The sequence below is a fragment of the Dasypus novemcinctus genome, chromosome 10 (assembly GCF_030445035.2).
Source record: "Dasypus novemcinctus isolate mDasNov1 chromosome 10, mDasNov1.1.hap2, whole genome shotgun sequence".
In the NCBI taxonomy this organism is placed as follows: Eukaryota; Metazoa; Chordata; class Mammalia; order Cingulata; family Dasypodidae; genus Dasypus; species Dasypus novemcinctus.
In genome coordinates this window covers 41,676,961-41,699,328 of record NC_080682.1, presented here as the reverse complement: position 1 = coordinate 41,699,328, position 22,368 = coordinate 41,676,961, and the positions used below count along the sequence as shown (strand labels likewise).

General features: G+C 36.7%; 1 protein-coding gene across 1 annotated transcript; it reads left to right on the top strand.

Moving 5' to 3' along the window:
- Nucleotides 1–3,661: 3,661 nt before the first annotated feature.
- LOC111763893 (olfactory receptor 4C5-like) lies at nt 3,662–13,645 on the top strand. Its single transcript, XM_058306315.1, has 3 exons — nt 3,662–4,571; nt 7,798–7,907; nt 13,529–13,645. Exons 1-3 carry the CDS (start codon nt 3,662–3,664, stop codon nt 13,643–13,645), a joined length of 1,137 nt encoding a protein of 378 aa, XP_058162298.1.
- Nucleotides 13,646–22,368: the final 8,723 nt, after the last annotated feature.

Genomic DNA, 22,368 nt, shown 5'->3' with positions numbered 1-22,368 from the left:
AAATGAACTTTTTCCAGGCTGAGCACAGAACATCATAGAAAAAGGCTTAAAAAGCTGAATTCAGGGCTGTTCCTCTAGGACATCTGCATTTGCTGTTAAGTTCATGATGCCGGAAATCTAGTATTTTTCTGATTTAAAATAGTTTTTTATTGTCAGCATTTTAAATCTGGTTTGAACTAATCTCAAGTGGCTTTTATGGAATACTTCATATTGCCATTAAAAAGCAAAAGAGCAAACGTGTTTGAAAGGAAGCTTACAGAGAGGTGTCCTTCAAAAGGTTAGGTTTTTCGCATCAATTTCTACCAAATCCTAAAGGTTTGGAAGTTTTTTGACTAAAGATATTGGTCATCTGAGCTGGGATGCTTGTGGCCCACATTCACAGGATTTTGTATGTCTGTGGAGGAAAGAGAAACTCTTCGTGATCTCAGATTTACTTAGGAATTTTTTCTTAATAATTAATTTTGAATCACTAATTAAGGGAAAGAGATTTTATACTTAAGGTAAAAACGGATGTACTTGCAAGACAGCAGTTAGTGATGGGTCAGTAATTGCTCTCCCTATAGAAAGTGTTCTCTGCAGATAAGATGCTTTGTCATGGATTGAGCCTGTTACATGTTTAAATGTATTCAGCGGGTTAGGTATGACCACTGACCTTTTTATTGGTAATTTTCTGTAAAGGTAACACTAGGATTTTGGTTTACAGTTAAGTTGGAATTAAATATGTATTTCTATTATTACATATCTTTTTGAAAAATGACTGGTATATCCCGTATCCTCAGGAAAACAATCACTTGAAATGTTACAGAGCCAGACCATAGATATATAAGTATATATTTTATTAAATCATTTTACTGACAATAAAGGCTACATATTCTCTTTAAAGAACTAAGATCGCAAGATTGATTTCAAGAAAGAACATAAAATTGTTCATAATCCAAAATTCAAATAAGCACTATTATTTTGGTGTCTATTTTAGAATTATTTCTATTTTATATGTCATATTATAGGCTTGATATTATAATATAAATTCAGTTTTATGTTTACATTGTCCACTATTATATTGAAACCACCTTTCCACATCAATAATTCTTCATATAAATCATTTTGATGCCCACCTGATATTTCATAATTCATTTAACTGTTCCCCTTTGTGTAGACATTTTGGCAATCTTCACATTTTCTATCATAAAAGATACATTGTGAAATACAACCTGCATGCTTAAGTTTTGCCAATATTTTTAAACTTAAACTAGATTCCTTAGAGTAAAGAGTACTAGACCAGAACTATGACCAATTTCATTATCCTTTTTATACAAAGTCATCCTTATTCCTAGTTTATTTAATACCAAAACACACTCGCCAGCACTGGATAATAGATGTCTCATATATTTTTAATTTTCAAGTAAAAATTATTTCACATTTTAAATTGTATTTTTGATTGCTTATAAAATAGGGAATATTTCAGATATCTAACTTTTTTCCATGAGAATTTCCTTTTTATTAGTTTTGACTTTTCCTTTTAATAATGTGCAAGGTCATTTTCTTTATTTGCAAAAGTTATTTCTACAGTAACATTCTCTATCATTCTTAGTGCAAATGTGTTGTGAGTTTGTTTGCTGTCTTTCTGCATTTTAATCCAGTTTTATGCACTGCATTTTTGCTAATATGCCTCTCCTATATTTGTCTTTATTTTTTTAAATATTACACTCACTATGTTTGTAGGAAGGATATATACCTCTCTTATTGAAAGATAAGTCACATATTTATCTCTTTGTCATTTTTTGAGTGGGTTGATTCTTTAAGCATTAAACACATGCATTTATTTTTTCTTTCTTCCTAATATTTGCTGAGTAAATCAAGAGAAGACTTATTTTAGTTTCGGGGATTTCTTTTCTCTTTTTTAGTTAATTAAAGAAGGAGGTTTAAAGAAAAATCATTCAGAAAATATAGTTCCTATATAACCAACCCTTATTATCAAAACCTTGCATTAGTGTGGTACATTTGTTTCAACAGATTGATATTATTATTATTATAATTGTGCTATTAACTATACTCCACAGTTTATAGTAGGGTTCATTGTTTTTGTGTTACAGTCCTATTTTTTATTATAAATGTTTATTCTACTAATATATACTAGCTAAGCTTTCTTTGTTTTGATAAATCCTGTCAGTGACTGAAAAAAAAACTTTATTACTGACACTGAAATACACGTAATATTTTTAAAGTATTCTTTATATTAACGTCCTTTGGGGGTTTGACCTTACCTGCTTCTTTTGGAGCTTATTTGTATTCATTGCTTTTAAGAGTATCTTTAAAAATCAGTAGGCTTTTGAATTTATTTACTGTCTATTATTTTTCTATTAATATGTTGATTTCTGCATTCAAGTGTTTTCCTAATGTAGTTTTCTTCAAATATCTTGAGATGAAAACTTATTTCTTTTATAGTCACTTATAGTTCATTTATTTTTCTTTTACGATTAGAACAAGGAAATCTTTCAAGCTTCTAAGCATAAGATTTAGGATATGTGCTTTTCTCCATTTTGGATATTATGATAATAATTTGGAGGTAAATAGGAAATTTACCATTAGGATACAACTTTGATGTAAGTAATAATGATGTTCATCTATTTCTCTTTGCTTTTTGTTATTTATCCTAAGTTGTATATGAAACAATTTGGGATCAATTAGACTATGGTCCATATATAACATCACAAGGTTACTTATCAGTGAAAAGAAAACATATAGTCTGTTTATCCAAAAAAAGATGCTTTGACCAATAAATATGGTGCATTTATGTCCTTATATTAAAATCCCTGTTTTCTGAACAGGTCCAGAGAATGGTCATAACCTTCTGTTGGACACCTTAAGTTTATTATGACAGAGATTTCCCAAACAGTAAATTCTAAAGTTTTAAATAATTTTGTGGAATATTGCACTGCATCAAGCTGTTTGTTTTATCCTCCTGCAGAGGTATTTGATAAAGTATCTAGAATAGTTTTACATAATTTTGTATCAGTAAGGCATGAGCTCACAAACCCCACTGCTACTGGGTTTGTTTCTGCAGCTTTATGTATTCATCCAGTTCCGCTGAGTCTAATATGGGTGAGTCTAATACAATCCATAATTTCAAAAAGTACACACATGATGTTTGGTATTCACCCTGAAATAAGTCAAACCTAGGATGGACAAGAAGCTCTGCAGCTTAGAAAATCATCAGCCTGAATGACTAGAAAGCAACACAGAGAGGTAGATGCTCACATAGTCAACCTCCTGCTCCTCCTCACAGGTACTTTTTGTATTCCTGTTTTTCTACTGAAAAAAGTGCTGTGGAAGTGATTGGAGAGGATACAGCTATGCATGATTTCAGGAAAGATACCTGGCATGAAAACAGTCATAAAATCATGCTTGTCTGTGTGTGTGTGTATGTGTATGTGTATGTGTGTGTAAAGAGGGCTATGTGTTTAATACTGTATATAATTAAAAATGTGACCGAACTTTAAATAGACTTAAAGTTAAATTCAAGCCTTTGTCTGCTTGGATTTCTATCATTCTTTTCTGGAGATATATTATTTTCTCTACCAAAATTTATCTAACCCCTTTGCATTCGCTCTGCTATTGCAGACAAATCAGCTATCCAGTGCAGAACTGGATTCATGGAGTGATGAAGAACGTGACAGAATTCACCCTGCTCGGTCTGACCCAGAACGCAGATTTGCAGAAACTCTTGTTTGTCGTGTTTATATTCATCTACTTTGTCACCCTGACAGGGAACTTGTTCATAGTCGTGACAATCACCACCAGTCGAACACTGGGTTCCCCCATGTATTTTTTTCTGTCATTTTTGTCCTTCATAGATGGTTCCTTCTCTTCAATTACAGCCCCCAAAATGATATTTGACTTAATTGCAGAGAAAAAAACCATCTCTTTTGTTGGATGTATGACACAGGTGTTTGTGGAACATTTCCTTGGGGGAAGTGAGGTTATCCTGCTCACAGTGATGGCCTATGACCGCTATGTGGCCATCTGCAGGCCCCTGCACTACATGATCACAATGAACAGGCGAGTGTGTGTTCTCCTGATGGTCGTGTCCTGGGCTGGGGGATTTATTCATGGTCTGGTTCAAATTCTTTTCATTGTGTGGTTGCCCTTCTGTGGCCCCAATGTCATTGACCATTTCTTCTGTGACCTTTATCCTCTGCTAAAGTTGTCCTGCACTGACACACACATCTTTGGCCTCTTTGTTGCTGCCAACAGTGGGTTCCTGTGTATGCTCTGTTTTCTTCTTCTTATCACCTCCTACGTGCACATCCTTTGGTCCCTAAGATCTCACAGCTCTGAAGGACAACAGAAGGCTCTCTCTACCTGCGCTTCACATATTTCTGTGGTTGTCTTATTCTTTGTGCCCTGTATATTTGTATACCTTCGACCCATGACCACCTTCCCCTTTGATAAATCTGTGGCTGTATTTTACACTATGATAACACCCATGTTAAACCCTCTGATTTACACCGTCAGAAATGCAGAGGTGAAAAATGCCATGAGGAAGCTCTGCAGCAAAATTGTGATCTTGGGTAAGATCACAGTTTAGGCTTTTTGTGGACCCCAGACAAAACCATGTTCTAGAAGTTAATCTTCCTGTGTGTGTGTGTGTGGAGAGGGGGGACTTTAAGTGGATTAGATTCACCTGGAGTTTTTATTTTGGATACTTCAGTGATATGCACACGCAGGCTAGGTCTTGTTCTTCTTCCTGGAGTCTTTTATAATTAGGAGAAACTTGCAGAGAAACACAGAGAAAAAATTGCAAAGACAAAGAATCCCCGAGAGGCTGAGAGAAAGATTCCAGAGGCTAGAGGCTAGAATCAGTAGGGCCCAGAAACACAGAAAGAGGCCCCTGAGAGATAAACATTATGAGGACCAGAGGACAGGAGAGAGGCAAGTAAATGTCAGCCTGGAGTAGAAGACAGAGACCAAGCCTGGAGAGCCACCATTGTGTCTTGCCTTGGCACAAGACCAAGATTGCCAGCACCTGATCCTCGGTTATACAAAATCTCTTTTAATGCCTTGATTTGGATATTTTTGCAGTCTCAGAACTGTAAGCTTTAAACCTAATAAATTCTATTTAAAAGCCAACCCGTTTCTATTCCCTTGAGTCCAGCAGCTTTTAACAAAGTAACACACATAATAATTCATGTAAGTAGAAAAAATAAAGCAAAATGTGTTGATATTTAAGAGCAAATATTTCTAATACAAAGATATTGGACTTGCAGCCAGAATACGTGGATTTGATTACTTTTTATTGCCTTGTTATCTGGAATCTTGAATGTTTCCTCTTTCATAAAGTGTCAATAATTAGTTAAGAGGTGACCAAAGTCCCTTCCAATTGGAAGCTTCTGTGGAAGTATAAATTATTGATAAATGAGACATTGCTATTTGATATGATATTGTCACAGTTTGGAAAATCCATGGTAATATATATTCCATAGCAAAGTATCTGCAACTCTTCAATACAGAAATGTAACCAATAGCCCAACTACTTTAAATATATTAAAAACTTTTATGGCTAAGAATTTTGTTGCTAATGCATCACTTTAATCCCAGCTCCTGCAGTCAGTGGACATTTGTTATTGTGGGAAATAGGCATCAACCAGAAATGAATGTGTTTGGAGAAATGAGAAGTTTTTAAGATAGGTATTATGTCAAAATAAATGCTGCTGTATTGCACAATACCAGAACACATTGGCATTATAACAAGGTATGCCAAATATAAATTATTTTCCCTGCCTTAAGTCAAGGATGGATATCATATTTTTCCAGGTACAGTCATAGAGCAAACTTTCACATGGTATTCCTGATAGAATATATATGCGAAACAATTTTCCACCAAAAAACCCATGCAGTATTTCATCACTAAAATAGCTTTTATTGGATGGATATGAGCCCCAGATAATAGGAAGAAAATTCGCTAATACAAAAGAAAAAGTTAGTGATATCTGATTACAATGCAAAAAGTTTGCACATTCAACTTTGAATAGAAAATTACCTACCCCCTTTGTACCTCTTGAGATGTAGTTAAAAATGTAATACCAAAGAGAGAATCCAGATAACAGAAGAGGATCCAGATGAAGCCAGGGCAGTTGAAAAACTTTGTGTTTTTACTTTTAACTTTGTAAGAACCGAATTAATCCCAGTTGCTCCATTGCCATGCCTGAATCTCATGATATATGCATATATATGTATTACTATGCAACAGTTTGTGAGCAATCCATTCCAAATTGGAGATCACGTTTTCACAATCATGATCAATCCATTTATGTTCATCAAATACCCATCTGCTCCAACCACACTGTGGGGACCCAAGGTGCCCCCCAAGTCCTCAGCACATAGCTGCCTGCATGACCTAGACATAAGTTAAAAATTAACAACCCTCCTCAGAGGGGAAAATATGTATACGTGGCATCATAAACTATAATCTTCCCAAAGCAGTAAATGTTTTTGGTATACATCTTTCCTACAGCATAGTGAAAACATCACCAGACCCCATATGCACACTTCATATGAGAAACACTGTTCTCATACATTATGGAAAGTCCTTGCTCTGAAACCCCTTACTTTACCCCTAATTTTCTCATTTTTGTGGAGTTCTATCTTCATCTCTGACTGGCTGTCATTGGAGAGTCTCTCCTGTCCATAATTGCCAATAATACTTATGCCTAAGTGCCAGGTGCATTCTTTGGTCTTGCCACCACACCAAATTGTGCCCTTCAGTAGTTGGGTTAGAATAATTGGTGAACCAACCAGTAGACTGATGGACCACATGCATTAGTGGTCATGAGCTTGGAGAAGGAAGAATCAACGAGGAAAATCCTGGGTTGGCCTATAATGTTCATGTGGAAATGGGTGGCTGTCCTCCTGGATGAGTGTTGACCATAGAGAAAATATGGACTTGCCCACTTGCTTTTCTGTTTTGGAACTCTGCATGAGTACAGGGGTGCCCCCAAAACACTGAAAGGAGTAGCGTGTATGCCACAAGAACAGAAGATTATGAAGTTTAGTAAAGACAGCAGTCACACTGCCACAACAGTGGGCTGGCCATTGCTATGGGTGGTATGGTTAGCTACAGCAGATTGTCTAGAGAAAGACAAATAAATCTGTCATTTAAAAGAGAAGGAATGGGAGGTGAAAGATAATAGTGATTCAGATATAGCAAGTATAAAAGAGAATCTTTAAATTGTAATGCTCAAATATTTGTGCAAAGGAAGGCTAAATCACAGACACAGCATCCCGCACAAGCAGGAGTGTTACACAGGGCACCTGTCAGTGAAACCATGCTTGTAAGAAAATATTCCAGTAGAGCGTTAACTGAGATAAGTAAAACATTTTGGCAGCAACTCTGCAACTGCTTGCCACCTACATGGTGTGTCTGGGGGCTAGTGGAGGCTGATGGAATTAATTCAAATGCTGGAAAAGTGGGAAAATGTAGCAACATTAGTGTTACTAATAAAGCAATTTAGTTGCTTGATTAATAAGTGAAAGTGCCTAATTTATTTTGAGGTAAAAACTTACCAGAAATTGTAACTAAGAGTTAAGATTATTATATATATTATAAAAAAGCAAACAAATAATATCTGAAATTGCTGTATCTGGGTAGATTTTGCCTAGACATAGAGTTGTGTTGGTATTCTGATACTAATTTACCTTTGTTTATGGTTACCTCAGGTGTAGCCTCACCCCTGTGCATGCTTGCTATAGTAATGGTAATTCTAAACTAAACTTAACCTTTGTTTTTGTTTATTTCAGGACTGGCCTCCACCTTTGTAATCAGACATACTGGAATTAGTGTTGTTCATCTGAGGGATGTCAAAGTTGACATGAAAAGTGAGCAGAGTTCTGAAGTAAAGGAAAATGATGTAGGTTGTATTTTAAAGCATTGGGAACAATTTTGTACAAGTCAATAACTAAAAATGAAATTTTAGTGTAAAACTGTGTAGCCACAGTGTGGATTAGAATAATCAGAAATAGCCTATAAAGAGATCTGTTGAATAAAATATTATTTTGCTGTTAAGCTTATTTTGTAAGAGAATGGAAATTATAAGAAATGTTGTGAGTTGTGTTTTTGTATTCAATGTTCTTTTGGTATCTAAATCATAGTTTGTCCTTTAATTTCCCAATTTAAATTTTTTAACAGACTTAAAATGAGGGTAGTTAATAATCCAATTATAAAATTTCTGTAAGTAACAGAAAGTCCTTGATAGCTATGAAGTGATCTTTTCTTAGTTATGATTAAAGCAAATTAAACAATTATAATATATTCCAGAACTTGGCAGTCAGTATGCAATTAAGGTTAGTCACAATTTAATAATTTTATTAGAGAAAACAGAGGCTTTAGCCTCCTGTGGCAGAAGGAAGAAAAAAGAACATCTTTTGCATAAACTATAATTGTTCCAATTTTATTTAACTGGGGCTTATTCTCCCTGGGTTATAGGATCCCAATTAAATCAATTAGCATTATACATATTGAATCTTTAAGATGTGAAAATCTTAAGATTTTGGGTAATGAAATTATTACAAACCTTTTTTAAAAATTATTTTTGCATAAATTGAAATGAGCAGGTGTTTTTTTTAAGATCTTCACAGAACAGAATGCAGAATATGGGTCTTAAATGGACATAGAAAGAAGCAAACATGTTGTTGAAGTTAATTCACAGTCAATATTGACTAAAATTTGATAAGTTTGTATAAGGGAATGTGTTTTGTCCTTAGATAAGATGGCTGGTTTTCATAAAGTCAGGGTAGAAAAATGTAAGACAATATTTGAATGAATATAGAAAGTTGTTGAAGACAGCATTTAGGTAAGGAAATGTGTTTTGTGCTGGTGAAATTTGTCTTGAGATAAAGTAACTATAGTTTATGTGGTTATCTATTGTAGCAGTTTGATATTATTTATGAATTCCAAAAATAGATATTGGATTATGTTTGTGAACTGGTCTGTTCCTTTGCGTATATTAGATTGGATTGGATTCAGAGGTTTCCTTTACTTGATTAATGATTAAGGCTTTTATTTAGCTATATCAGTAGGAGATTGAGTCCCTGCTCATTTGGTGGGCAGGGACTCACAGAGAAAATGACATGGCAGAAGAAAAAGTTAGAGTTTTGAGCTGGAGCCTTAGGAAGGAAACACACAGAGAAGCAGAAATGTGAGGAAAGAGAGAAGGTTCCATTAGACATGGCAGAGGCCCCACGAAGAGAGATGAGACATTCATCTGTTAAGTCTATAGCTGACCTTGTGGAGAGAACAGAGCAGCAGAACCCAGAGAGAAATGGACTCTGGGAGAGAGACAAAACTTATCCCAGCCTACAGCTGATAGTGGAAGAAGCTGGGACCATGGAGCCAAGCTTGGTAGATGTTGGCAGCCATCTTGCTCCAATATGTGGTAACAGATTTTGGGAAAGGAAGTAACTTATGTTTTATGGCCTGGTAACTGTAAACTTCTACTTCAAATAAATACCCTTTATAAAAGTCAACAGATTTCTGGTACTTTGCATCAGCACCCCTTTGGCTGACTAATATACATATAGTTATAGGAAGTTTGCAAAAGCATTTCCTGAACTGAAATATTTTAGTGGCTAATTCCAGGAAGTCATTATTAAATAGAAACCTGAATTGATATCTATAACAAAAAGCAAGTTATGGATAATTACAAAAAATTTGTAAAAACATCTTCTAAACTGAAGTATTTAAATGGCTAAGTCTAGAATGCCATTATTAAATAGAAACCTAAAATGATATTGATAACTAAAAGTAACTTCATAACAGGGAAACCTGTCAGAGGCCACCTCAATCTGCATATTAAAGTGGTGGTAAGATGAAGATTATCTTGATTCCATTGGAAAACTTAGGTTTTCCTAAAATAATGGAGAAAGTAGTTTTTTTCTATACTGCTAAAGTAAAATACTTATTAATTAATGTAATTGTGGCAACATATAGAAGTAAAATGTAAAATACTAAAAATAGTTAAGTTCATTTAATATGTTAAAAACTGCATTAGAAGCATTTAGAAAGTGTATAAAAATTTGAAGAGCTAATAAACTTCAGTATTGTCCAATTCTCTTGTGTATTCAAATCAGGTCCCCCAGTAGCCTGCATGGTGGCTCTTCTTTTGAGTTATTGGCTAGGCTGGTCACTATAGCCCCTAAAACAATAAAATTATCTATCACATCTCTGAATATGCTCCTGAAGTGGATGGATAGTACATACAAGATGTGGACTCCTGTGGCAGCTGGTGATGGCTCAATATAACCAGATGTACAATGGACATTGCCTCCAAACTGACTTTGTTTCATGCTGCTGAAGGGCACTATGCACCAGGTCAGTGAAACACTGGATCCTCTCTTGAGGATCCAAAGCATGTTGGCTTTCTTGAGGACATACCAAATGGAGCAATTATTACCTGAATAATGTGAAAATTACTTAAGCAAACACAAATGGCATTATGGCCTGCTCTCATGGAGAGCAACGTGTATGGTATTGAAAGCCTGGAGCTTAGATCTATTAACTGCAGATCAAAGAGGAACCTATGCATTGATTAGTATTAAGTACTGCACCTCTATACCTGATAAATATGAGAATAGCTCTTCTGTCCTAGATCATATGTAGAGAGATAATGAACATGTTAAAAGTCTTGGTAAACTTCATTCATTTTTTAAGTAGTCAGTGAATGTGCCTATAAGATAAAATAATTGATCAGTTAAGTATTGTCTTTATTTTGCTTGACTATGCTTATCTTGTTGTTGCCTATATTGTCTTTGTGAGCTTATGTCTAGGCAGTGCCTCTCCTTATACTTCTAGTTGTCCTAGGCATAACCACTGCTGTGGGAACTGGGGGTGGAAAATTATACCAACTCAGCAGGTCTACCACAATCTCTCCCTCAAGTTAAGTGTATCTTCAAAATTCTACCTAAGTTTAATTCTTCCAGAATCAATGCCTTCCAGAATAAGATATTAGTCATGAGGGAATTTCATCCAGTTCCAATCATGGTGCTGGACCCACTTGCCCTCAACCTCAATAGAATTGCCAGAGAGTTTCACATCTTGTCAGGCAGAGATCACTACCCTTAACCAGCAGGTAGCAGCTACAGAAGAAGGACCATTGAATTTCAGGTTCCCTTTGAGCATAAGGATGTAAAGTCTCTGAAGGGGGAGTAGAGGCAGGTTGTTATAGGAAACAAGGGAGGTAACTGGTCAGAATAAAGCCCATCATTTTTTGTATAATTTAACATGTCCTATATCCATTGTTGAACGATCTTGTGGAATACTTCTTTGCCCCCCAGTTACCATGCTTTCATCTATTCTATTCCTCTCTCTGCCTCCCTTCAGGGCCCACAGTGACAATCATCTCACTGTTTGAAGGACCAGATTCACAGATACTTGTAACAATGCTAAGGGCTTGACCCTAGACTATCCTCCACCATTGGGAGCCACCAATTGTCTTGAAAGACACAATACCCTCTATTTCAGAACTTCAGACCTCCCCAGGATGTGGTATACCTTCCCACTCATTGTATAGGTTTCCCCCAATGATATAACACACTATGACAAGATGAGCACTCACACACTCCCTAGAAGCCTGCCTCTGTGCCAGATGTGCCCCCCACCCCTTAAGCACCTTAAACAGGTAATTAGCCAAAGTAGCACCCAGGTACTGGTGCTCCTGAGGGCTATGGAGATACACAGGTTCTATGATCATGGCAGTTGGCTCTGGAGTTCAGTGCCTTGTTAGTGGGCCCTACTTTGAATTTGTGTTCCTGAGAGTGATGGAGTTGGACTCGTATGTGGACTTTCTACACATGCCTCTTCTGTCACTTTTACTGAACCTGTGATTGGCACTGGGTTTGGTGTATACTCAGGAGACTTGAATCTCTTGACTGACCATATGCCAGCTGTCCTCTGGTTTCAGCAGAGTTGCAGCTCCTACTCTCCAGTTTGTTGGACTTGCACAGGTCAGCTAACAGGGAGGTGAAAGTGGTCAACCAACACACCAGGGAACCAAGAGTGCCTTCAACTCCAAGCAGGAAACCACATCCATCAACCAGGTGGTATCTAAGCACCCTCTCAATATAGAGGTGGAGTGGACATTACCATCCCAGGGTCCACAGGATGGAGAAATAAAATATGGATTAGAGTGATTTTACTGGTATTCTACTATAGAACTATCATGACTAATAATGGAAGAAACTGTAGCATTGATCTAGAGAAAGTGACCACTGTAGTTGCTGAGAGCAGGGAGAGGGAAGAAGAGATAAGACATGGGGGCATTTTCAGGACTTGAAGTTGTCCTAAGTGATATTGCAGGGACAGGTGCTGGACATATATATCCTGCCACAATCCACTGAATGGACTGGGGGAGAGTGTAAACTGCAATGTAAACTATAATCCATGCTCTATATCAGTGCTCCAAAATGTATTCACCAAATGAAATGAGTATGCCACAATGATGAAAGAGGTTGTTGATGTTGGAGGAGCTGGGTGTGGGGCGTGGGGTATGTGGCTCTGATATTTTTTAATGTTACATTTTTTGTGATCTATGTATCTTTTTTTAAAAAAAGACAATTTAGTAAGAATAAGAATAAAGCCAACCAAAGACCCTGGTCATGAGGTCCAGTTTGAAAGTCTTAGTCTCAAAAGAAGTCTGGGATAATTCTAAGCAGAAAGGTCTCCCCATTGGTTCTCTGACAGCTGCCAGGTGAAGGTGGAAAGGAAACCAATCAAGGCAGTAAATACCTGATATCCCTTCACTATGTGTATCTATATGGACCCTCTTTATGCCTAAACTAGTTTTTGGTATCACTGTAGAAAACTCAGAGAATTTAGAAGGGAAAATGTATGGTATTGGAAGTCTCCTCATAGGACTCCCCTATCCGGTAATTTGCTACTTACCAATAGAAATGTTGCTTGTATGTTATTAGACTAGCATGATCTGCCCCTTATTGTTTCCCATAAACATCTTTCTTTTCACCCATTATGCTCTATCCAATATCTTTCTTACGGTGGGTTTAGGCAGTAACCTATGCTCACAATTGAACCCAATGTTGGGTTTGCACAGAATTACCATCCTTGGGTGCTACTGACCTTCCTTGGACCTTAACTCCTGCAAATTGGACATTGTAGAACACCTTGCTGGCATGGCAGAATATCACCCACTGACAAGTTTGGGACAAGGCCTTCTCATTTAAGACTGAGATTCAGCTGCCATCTTTCAATGAGACTCTAATTTTATTTTTTTCCCTTGTAAGGGAAGAAGTGAATAAAAGCCCAGGTCTTTATTAGAATATGCTATATATAATGGTTTGGGATAGTTAACAGCTGACCCTGTCACCCTAGATTGCATTTTCCCTGTCTGCATGGAATGACAAGAGGGAATCTGTGATGTGGGGTGGTAACACCCTGAGTTGTGTAATTTTACTATCAAAGCTAGATATAGAGTAAAGCATGTCCCCTGGTGGTTCTGCTCATTGTCGATTTTTCTTCCAGGTGGAACTGCAATTGTCACTGAAAAACAAAATGGCTTCAGTCAATCACACTGCTCAAGCCCTTAATGATTCCAGTGGGACTCAAGAATTATTCAAAATGGACATCTTTGTATTTTAGGGTTTTTTTTTCCTTCCAAGTAGGTCTGTTACTCCTTGTTATAGGGATGTCCATTGTTACCCAGTATTGGCTTACAGCAAAGTGGGCAATGGGAGTAACAATTTCCTTACTAATTACAGAAACTACCCAACTATGAAAGGTAGTTTTACAAAATAGGATGGTTTTAGATATTCTTACTGCATTGTAAGGTAGGAGTTGTGTACTCATTAATGTTCAATCTTGGGTATACAGTCATACTTTGGTATAGGACTGCTTTGAAACTCATTGAATTTGGCACTTGATACATTTTGATGTGAGAGTTTTATCCTATTACTCATCATTTGGTGCTCAACCTGCAAGCTAGAATTTGGTGATGGTTACCTAATGACTTGCTACCCTTTCTAGCTGAACTGAAGTGTCATACACTAGTTACGTGGTAACTCTTACCCTGTGCACATCCTATTGCAGTCTTATCTTAGCTTCTGTGGTCATTTTGTATATATATATATATATATATTTTTTTTTTTCCTCATCGTGTGCCCTAAAATGAGCAGTGATAGAGCTGAGTAGAAAAGAAAATTACTTTGCGCCACCATTGAGCAAATAAAATAAACACTAGGAAAAGAGTGGTATTTGCATTACTGATTTTGCTAGGGAATATGGCATGGCAAGAACAGTGGTCTCCACCATCATTAAGAATAAAGAAGTGATTTAAAAAGGCTGAAGCTGCAGAAAGACTTAAAGCAGCTACAAAGCAGCATTCCCAAACACTTAAAGAGTTGAAAAGTAGTTATTAATTTGGGTAAATGAGAAGTAATTAGCAGTTGACAGTGTATTGGAAGCCTTGAAATGTGAAAAAGTGAAAGTGTTGCATGCCTATCTATTGAAAAACAAACTCGAACCGAGTTATAAGAGTATAGAGGTTTTTAAGAACAGCCACATCTGGTTTGATATTTTTAAATAGAGCAGCAGTATCCATCCATAGTGTCATGAGGTATGGTAAGGCAGCAAATGCTGATAAAAAGACTGCTGATGAATTTATCAGTGATTTTTTTTAATTGATTTTGTAAAAATATTACATTTAAAAAAAATGTGAGGTCCCATTCAACCCCACCACCCCCACCCCACTACTCCCCCCCCCCCCCAGCAAAATTCACTCCCATCATCATGACACATCCATTGCATTTGGTAAGTACATCTCTGGGCATCTCTGCACCTCATGGTCAATGGTCCACATCATGGCCCATACTCTCCCACATTCTATCCAGTGGGCCCTGGGAGGATTTACAATGTCCGGTGATTGCCCCTGAAGCACCATCCAGGGCAACTCTAAGTCCCAAAGGTGCCTCCACATCTCATCTCTTCCTGCCATTCCCCACACCCATCAGCCACCATGTCCACTTTTCCCACTCCAATGCCACCTTTTCTCTGTGGACCTTGGATTGGTTGTGTCTGTTGCACCTCTATGTCAAGAGGAGGCTCAGATTCCACATGGATACTGGATGTAATCCTCCTGCTTTCAGTTGTAGGCACTCTAGGCTCCATGGTGTGGTGGTTGTCCTTCTTCACCTCCATCTTAGCTGAGTGAGGTGAGTCCAATAAATCAGATTGTAGGAGCTGAAGTCTATTGAGGCTCAGGGCCTGTCTATCATATTGTCAGTCCAGAGATTCAAATCCCCTAAATATATCTTAAACCCCAACACCAACTACAATTCCAGTAAAGTAGCATAAAAGTCTTGTGAAAAGAGATCCCATCTGAGTCCGATTTCATCACGTAGAAACACCAGCTCCAAAGAAGGGCCATCTGACATGGCAGTGAACCCCATCTGCCATGACCATAGAACCCATGGGTCTCTTTAGCCCTCAAAGGAACGAATACCTGGGGTTGTATCTCTTTATCTGTCTCTTAGACTCTGCTCAGTTGTGCATAAGGGCAATCCTTCTGACAGCCTCCAGACTCTTTTTTAGAGACTTGTAGCCATATAAACTCATTTTTCCTTTCCATTTCCCCCTTACATTAGGTCAAACAGCATTTTAAAGTCATGTTATTATATGTAGACAGGGATATTCTGCTGATCCGTATTGAACCTTCAATTCAAGGTCATTTTCCAGTTGCATCATCAGTTAGTACTTGGTAGTGATCCCTCGGTGCCAGGGAGGCTCATCCCTGGATGTCATGTCCCACGCTGGGGGGAAGGCATTGCATTTACATGCTGAGTTTCGCTTCAAGACTGGCCACATTTGAGTAACATGAAGGCTGTCAGGATGAAATTCCCAGTGAATTTTAAGACTACATAGAGGCTGAGGGTTTTATTTCCCAACAAGTTTTTAACTGTGGATGAGGTAGGAGTTGTTTTAGGAAAAAAATGCTGAGTAGAACCAACATCACAAAAGAAGAGATGGCATTATCAGACCAGAAGCTCTGACTCAGAAACTCAGAAGGGTTTGAGACTGGTCTCAAGTCTGTAGGTACAGAAGGTAGAGTTGTGCAGGATATTGTATCTTTGGGCCAATCCATGGGTCTGGAAGTTGATGATATTGATGTTGAGGAGTTAGTGGAAGAACATCATGAGTAGCACAGCACTGAGGAGCTATAGGAGCTTAGAAGGAGCAGCAACAAAAGGTGGCTGATAAGATTTCTTCAGGTGAGGAAGACATAAGAGAAGACGTCCCCAGTTCCTTGATAAAAGAAAAGTGTGCAAAATGGGCAGCAGACATTCAAAACTTTGTGGAGAAGTACTGTTGCGGAAGCAGAAAGGATTCAGTGATCACATGTTGAAGGCTAAGACTCAGGAATAGTCTGAGAAAAAAGATTTATTATGACTGCCAAAGCCTGGCAGACTCCTGTCCAAAAAGTCAAGCCCTGAGTAGGTTCCTGGGTTCCTTTTAAGCAGAGAATGTAGGAGTGAGGAGTCAATCAGTGCTTTTATGAAAAAAGGACTTTTCTTTGTTAGTTTCTTAGAGTTTTAAATCTTTGTTTCAGTACCAGATAGGTTTGGAATTAACATATCCCCCACATTCCAGGTAAGTGTGAGTTAACATACTGCCCACCCTCCAGGTAAATTTGAATTAACATATTACCCACATTCCATCTGGATATGACTTTGAATACACATTCAGTCTACACCCTTTCTAAATATTGAAGACCCTATAGGGCCTATATTACTTAATTGGCTTTCTGGAAACTAGGGACACTTGGGTACAAAATTAGATCATTTTGAATTCATACACAGGCTCTATTAGTACCATTCAGACAAAGCTCTGACATGCAGAAATGTAAATTTATTGAATGACCAAACAATTTCACTTTTTAAGGAATTCTGAAAAGAAGACAGAAATAGTCCTCACTGGATAACTTTATTTTTTAAATTTTATTATTTATTTTCATGGTTTTATTTATTTTTAAATTTAATTTAATTTTAAATTATCATTTTATAAAGTTAGTAGATCACACAAAACATTACATTAAAAAAACATAAGAGGTTCCTATATAATCCACTCTCCACCCCTCATCCCATCATTTTTTTAAATTGTACCTTTTGAAGATAAATAACTTTTTAATGAAGGTGATAAATAGCGTATCAAAGTCTGTGGTGCAAGTTTCAAAAAGTCAGAAAAGAGAAAAAACACTTGAAGTACAATTGCCCAATGTTCTATTGGAGGGAGACTCTTCTTCCAAGCAACACTCCATAAAACCTCTCCTCCTCACCACACTCTTCCCACCATCCCACTAGACCATAGACTTTTTTCAGTACAGGTAAATTGAAGATTTTATTTAACCCAGTATTTATTAAGTTTTAGGTTTTCTTCTCATGTAAATTAATGATATACAGGACTATCTTTTTACATATTGCCTTAAAAATAGGCATTGTCTGGTTTGGGAACACATTAAATTTATTTATATTATTCCTTTTGGGAAAAATTGTTTGGTACTCATTGTGTTTGGTATTCATCATGCCTTCCAGAAACAATTAATGCCAAGTACAGAGGTATTGGTGTATATTCCTGATCACTCCCATAATATTTTGTGAAATGTGGATGCAATGCTCATCCTATGATGAATAATACCTGATAAGTGGGGGTAGATTTTGGAGACCCAGGGGACCCCTCCAAGTCCTCAACACATAGCCACCTGCCTGACTCAGATGTAAGTTAAAGATTGACAGCCCTCCTGGAGTAAAGAGAATATATAGATGGTATCATAAGCTATAATCTTCTCAAAGTCATAAACCTCTTTGGTATATGTCCTTTCCAAGAGTGTGGTGAAAACATCACCATGTCCCGTATGTATGCTTCATGTCACCCTAGCAGAAATTCTGTTATCAGACCTATGGAATGTCCTTGTTCTGAAACCCCTTATATTATTCATGATTTTCTCATCTCTTTGTGGAGCATTATCTTCATTCTTCAACTGGCCATCATCAGACAAGTTATCTTGTTTGTAATTCCAATAAAGTTTATGCCTAAGTGCTAGGTATGTTCTTTGATCTCACAGTCTCTCCAACTCATGCCTTCAGGAGTTGGGTTGGAACACACATTGTTATTTCAAGGTGTTTAAAAAGGTCCATTTGAGTTTGTCACAATAGTGATGTTTGTTGCTATACCAGGCTGAAACATTTAGGATCCAGTGTGCTATGATTTAGTTTCCATTTTTCCCCCTGCAGCAAGACTAAGAGAACACAACCTGCAATACTGAGTAACTCTACTATAAATGCCCTACATGATATCTTAATCTAATGTTGGATTTTTGCTGAACAAGATAAAATTGTATAAATCAAGTCATGGATATTTCAGGTTTTGTTTGTTACAGTAGCAAAACACAGCTTTTCCTGACTAAAGTGTTGCACATCTTTATTTTTAAAATGTTTTTAAAGATTTTTTTTTGTTTATTTATTTCTCTCTCCTTCCTCCCTCCAACCCTGGTGTCTGCTTTCTGTGTCCATTCATTGTGTGTGCTTCTTTGTCTGCTTGCATTCTTGTCAGCTGCACTGGGAATCTGTGTCTCTTTTTGTTGCAGCATCTTCCTGTGTCAGCTCTCCATGTGTGCGGCATCACTCCTGAGCAGGCTGCACTTTTTTCACTTGGGGCAGCTCCCATGTGGGGCACACTCCTTGCACATGGGGCTGCCCTATGTGGAGGACACCCCTGCATGGCATGGCACATCTTGCGTGCATCAGCACTGCATGTGGGCCAGCTCACTACATGGTTCAGGAGGCCATAGGAAGCAGATATGGCTCAATTGATAGAGCATCTGCCTACCATATGGGAGGTCCAGGGTTGCATATCTTTATATGCAATGAAGATTTATAAGTTAAGAGAACATATTAGCATAAATTTAGTCAATTATCCAGATTCTCAAATAGTGTAGAATTAACAAATAACAGTCCTTACAAATCAAGTCACATTAAACTTTTTTAGTTTTTATTTTTTTTTGCTCTGTGGTAATATTCTACACTAACTGAAGTATTGAAACCAAAAATTTTTACACCATCTTTTTTCTCCATTTTCCCAATTGTAAAGCAATGCTAAAGAAAATGGAACAATTGTACACTAGCAGGTGACAGCAACAGTAATAAACTCCAGGGTGACCTTGGTTTTTAATGTTCCTTGGGCAAATTTTCTACCTGTTCTGGCCAGTCAATCTTCTACATTTCTCTCAGCACATGTTCCAGTTTTCACCAATTTCTTATAATCCTTATTCCACAAGTTTTCCTTTCAACTCAGAAGAAGCCTATACCCTGTATGTGTCAGGATAGTAGGAACCATCTCAACCTCAAGAATTCCATTAATAACTCTATCTATAAAACTTTACATGTTGATGCCTTCCTGCACAAATGATGAAAACATGGAAAGCCCCTTAATGAATTTTAATATGTATGCATGTGCTCTCCATACATGTGCTACCTGGCTTCTGTGTAATATTAGTTCTAGCTCCCATGATAATGCATGCTGAAATTCTTGATAGAACTACAGAAAATTTTTACCCTAGGAAAAAAATCATATGGGAGAGAATAACAAAACTGAAGTTGCATTATTTTTTGTATGGAATCAAAGATAAATCATTCAGGTAGTGCTATTCTGTGATATTCCAGGAAATTCACACTAGGGATCAGTCTAATCCTGTCTCTACTGACATCCTCTTGTAAGGACAGAATTTTAAGCAGTCAGATTGATGGAAGCCATGCCCTACTGCCCTATATAAGTGAATAAATGTTCCACTGGATCCCCAGGGGCTCTCACTTTTGTCTAAAACAATATCCCTCAATGATGGATGTTTCCATGTGTCAGGAGGATGCCATCCCTACTCATCATCTCCTTAAGTACAGAAAAAAATGAAATCAATGTGCCAACTGAATTGTACCAGCCAGGGCAATCCCTGGGAAAGTTGAATCCAACTCCACATCAGATGCTGAGGTAGAGGTAATTGAAATGCAACAATCCTCCCTACAGATTCTCTTCTTCATCCTCTAGTTATCTTTTGCAAGGAAGCAAGATGAATGGGATTCTCTCAAGACTTCTGTATATAGACATAGTCTCTATCTCTAAGTTGGCAAAATTCTTTTTCTTTAGGATATAAGAAAACCCTGCTCTATTCCTCCAAATAGATCATGATATACTGAATACCAGACAGTCATAAAATGCGTTGTATCAATTACTTTTAAATCACTCATTCAGAGTATGAGAAATGCTGGAAATCTTGCTTCCTAAATCCTTTCAGATAACTATTAATTTTATTGGCATGGTCTTCTAGGTTATATTGGTAGTGTTTATTTTAGAGTTAACAGTAAAAATATTATAAATAAATGTAAGTAGTATGAGAAAAATCTTATATATTTATGCATGTAGTTATTATTTTTGGTAATCTTCATTCCTTTGTGCAAATTCATACTTATACCTAGCAGTAATTTCCCTCTACTTGAAGGACTTTCTTTTTTATATCTTTTACTTCAACTCTTTGGCTGATATATTCTTTTAAATTTTGTTTCCTGAAAATGTCTTTAGTTCATATTTTTTGAAAGATATTTCTCCTGCAATATTTCTTTCAGAAATAACCAAAACAACTCTCAAATGGAAAATGGATAAGCAAATTCTAATACCTCCATAAATTGGAGCACTTCCCAGCAGTATAAAAGGAATGAACTACTGATACAAACACATGGAGAAATTTCAAATGCATTTTGCAAAATGTAAGGAACCACTCTTAAAGGACTAATAAATTCAATTTAAATGACATTTTGAAAAAGACAAAATTATAGGATAGAGACCAATAAGTTTTTTTAAATTAAATTAAATTAAATTAAATTTTTAATTAATTAATTGAAGTATGTCACATATACATAAATATACATAAATAATAAGTGTATAATAATAGTTGTGAACTCACAAAACAAACATATATAACATCATACAGGACTTTCATAACTCATCCTACCACCAATAACTTGCATTGTTGTTAAACATTTTTAACTAATAATTGAAGAGCATTGTCAAAATATTACTAACCAAAGTATTTTTCCCCAACCAAACCTATTATTTTCTTTATATCATTTATATATGAACATACATAAGCAATTAAGTGGCTAGCAAAAGTTGTGAACTTATAAAGCAAAAATGCAACTTCATACAGGGTTCCCAAACATCAACCCTCCACTAACACCTTGCATTGTCACAAGATGTTTGTTATGAAATATGAAAGAATATTGTCAAACTCTTACTACTAACATAGTCCTTATTTTATATTTGGTGTGTTTCACCCCCCCAACCCACCCTATTACTATTTTTAAAATATATTTTTTATGACAGAAGTTGTAAATTTATAAAACAATCATACACATGTGCAGAATTCCAAACAATACCCCTCCATCAACACACCACACTGTGGTGGAATATTTGCTACAGATAAGATAATATCATCTGATTGTTACCATGTCCATAGTGTACAGTTGGCTCACATTTTCCATACTGCCTCAGTATCAGCACAGTACATCTTTCACATAGATGCAAGAATATTATATTATTACTGCTAACCACAGTCCATAACTCACTCCAGCTGTATTTTTCCCATGCTTCTCCATATTCCCAACACCCTGCAGTAGTGATGCACCTTTGCTCTAGCCCACAAAGGACACTCTTGTTTCTGTACCATTAACCACCATTCTCATCCACCTCTTGGTTTACCATGCTTTCAGTTCCTAGATTATTCTCTAGCATTCTGTCAATTGGCATTTACATACCTAGACTACCATTTTCAGTCACTTCCTCATTTATGAACTAGCTGTTACTCACTGTGTGTTACAATCCACTCTATACATTTCCACACTTTTACAGTAAAGCTAATTAAATCTTCTACATACATTAAACATCAGTAGTCCATCTCAGTCCACCTCATATCTCTTTTATGGATCCACCACCTACTACCAGGTCTTAAAGATATTTTCCTACAATTTCCTCTAGAAGTTTTATAATTCTTGCTTTTATTTTTAGTTTTTTGATCCATTTTGAGTTAATTTTTGGATAAGGTGTGATATAAGGGTCTTCTTTCCTTCTTTTGATTATGGATATCCAATTCTCTCAACACCATTTGTTGAATAGACTGTCCTGCCCAAGCTGTGTGGGTTGGACAGGCTAGTCAAAAATCACTTGATCATATATGTGACGGTCTGTTTCTGAATCATCAATTTCATTCCATTGGTTTATGTGTCTGGTCTTCAAGCCAGTACCATGCTGTTTTTACCACTGTAACT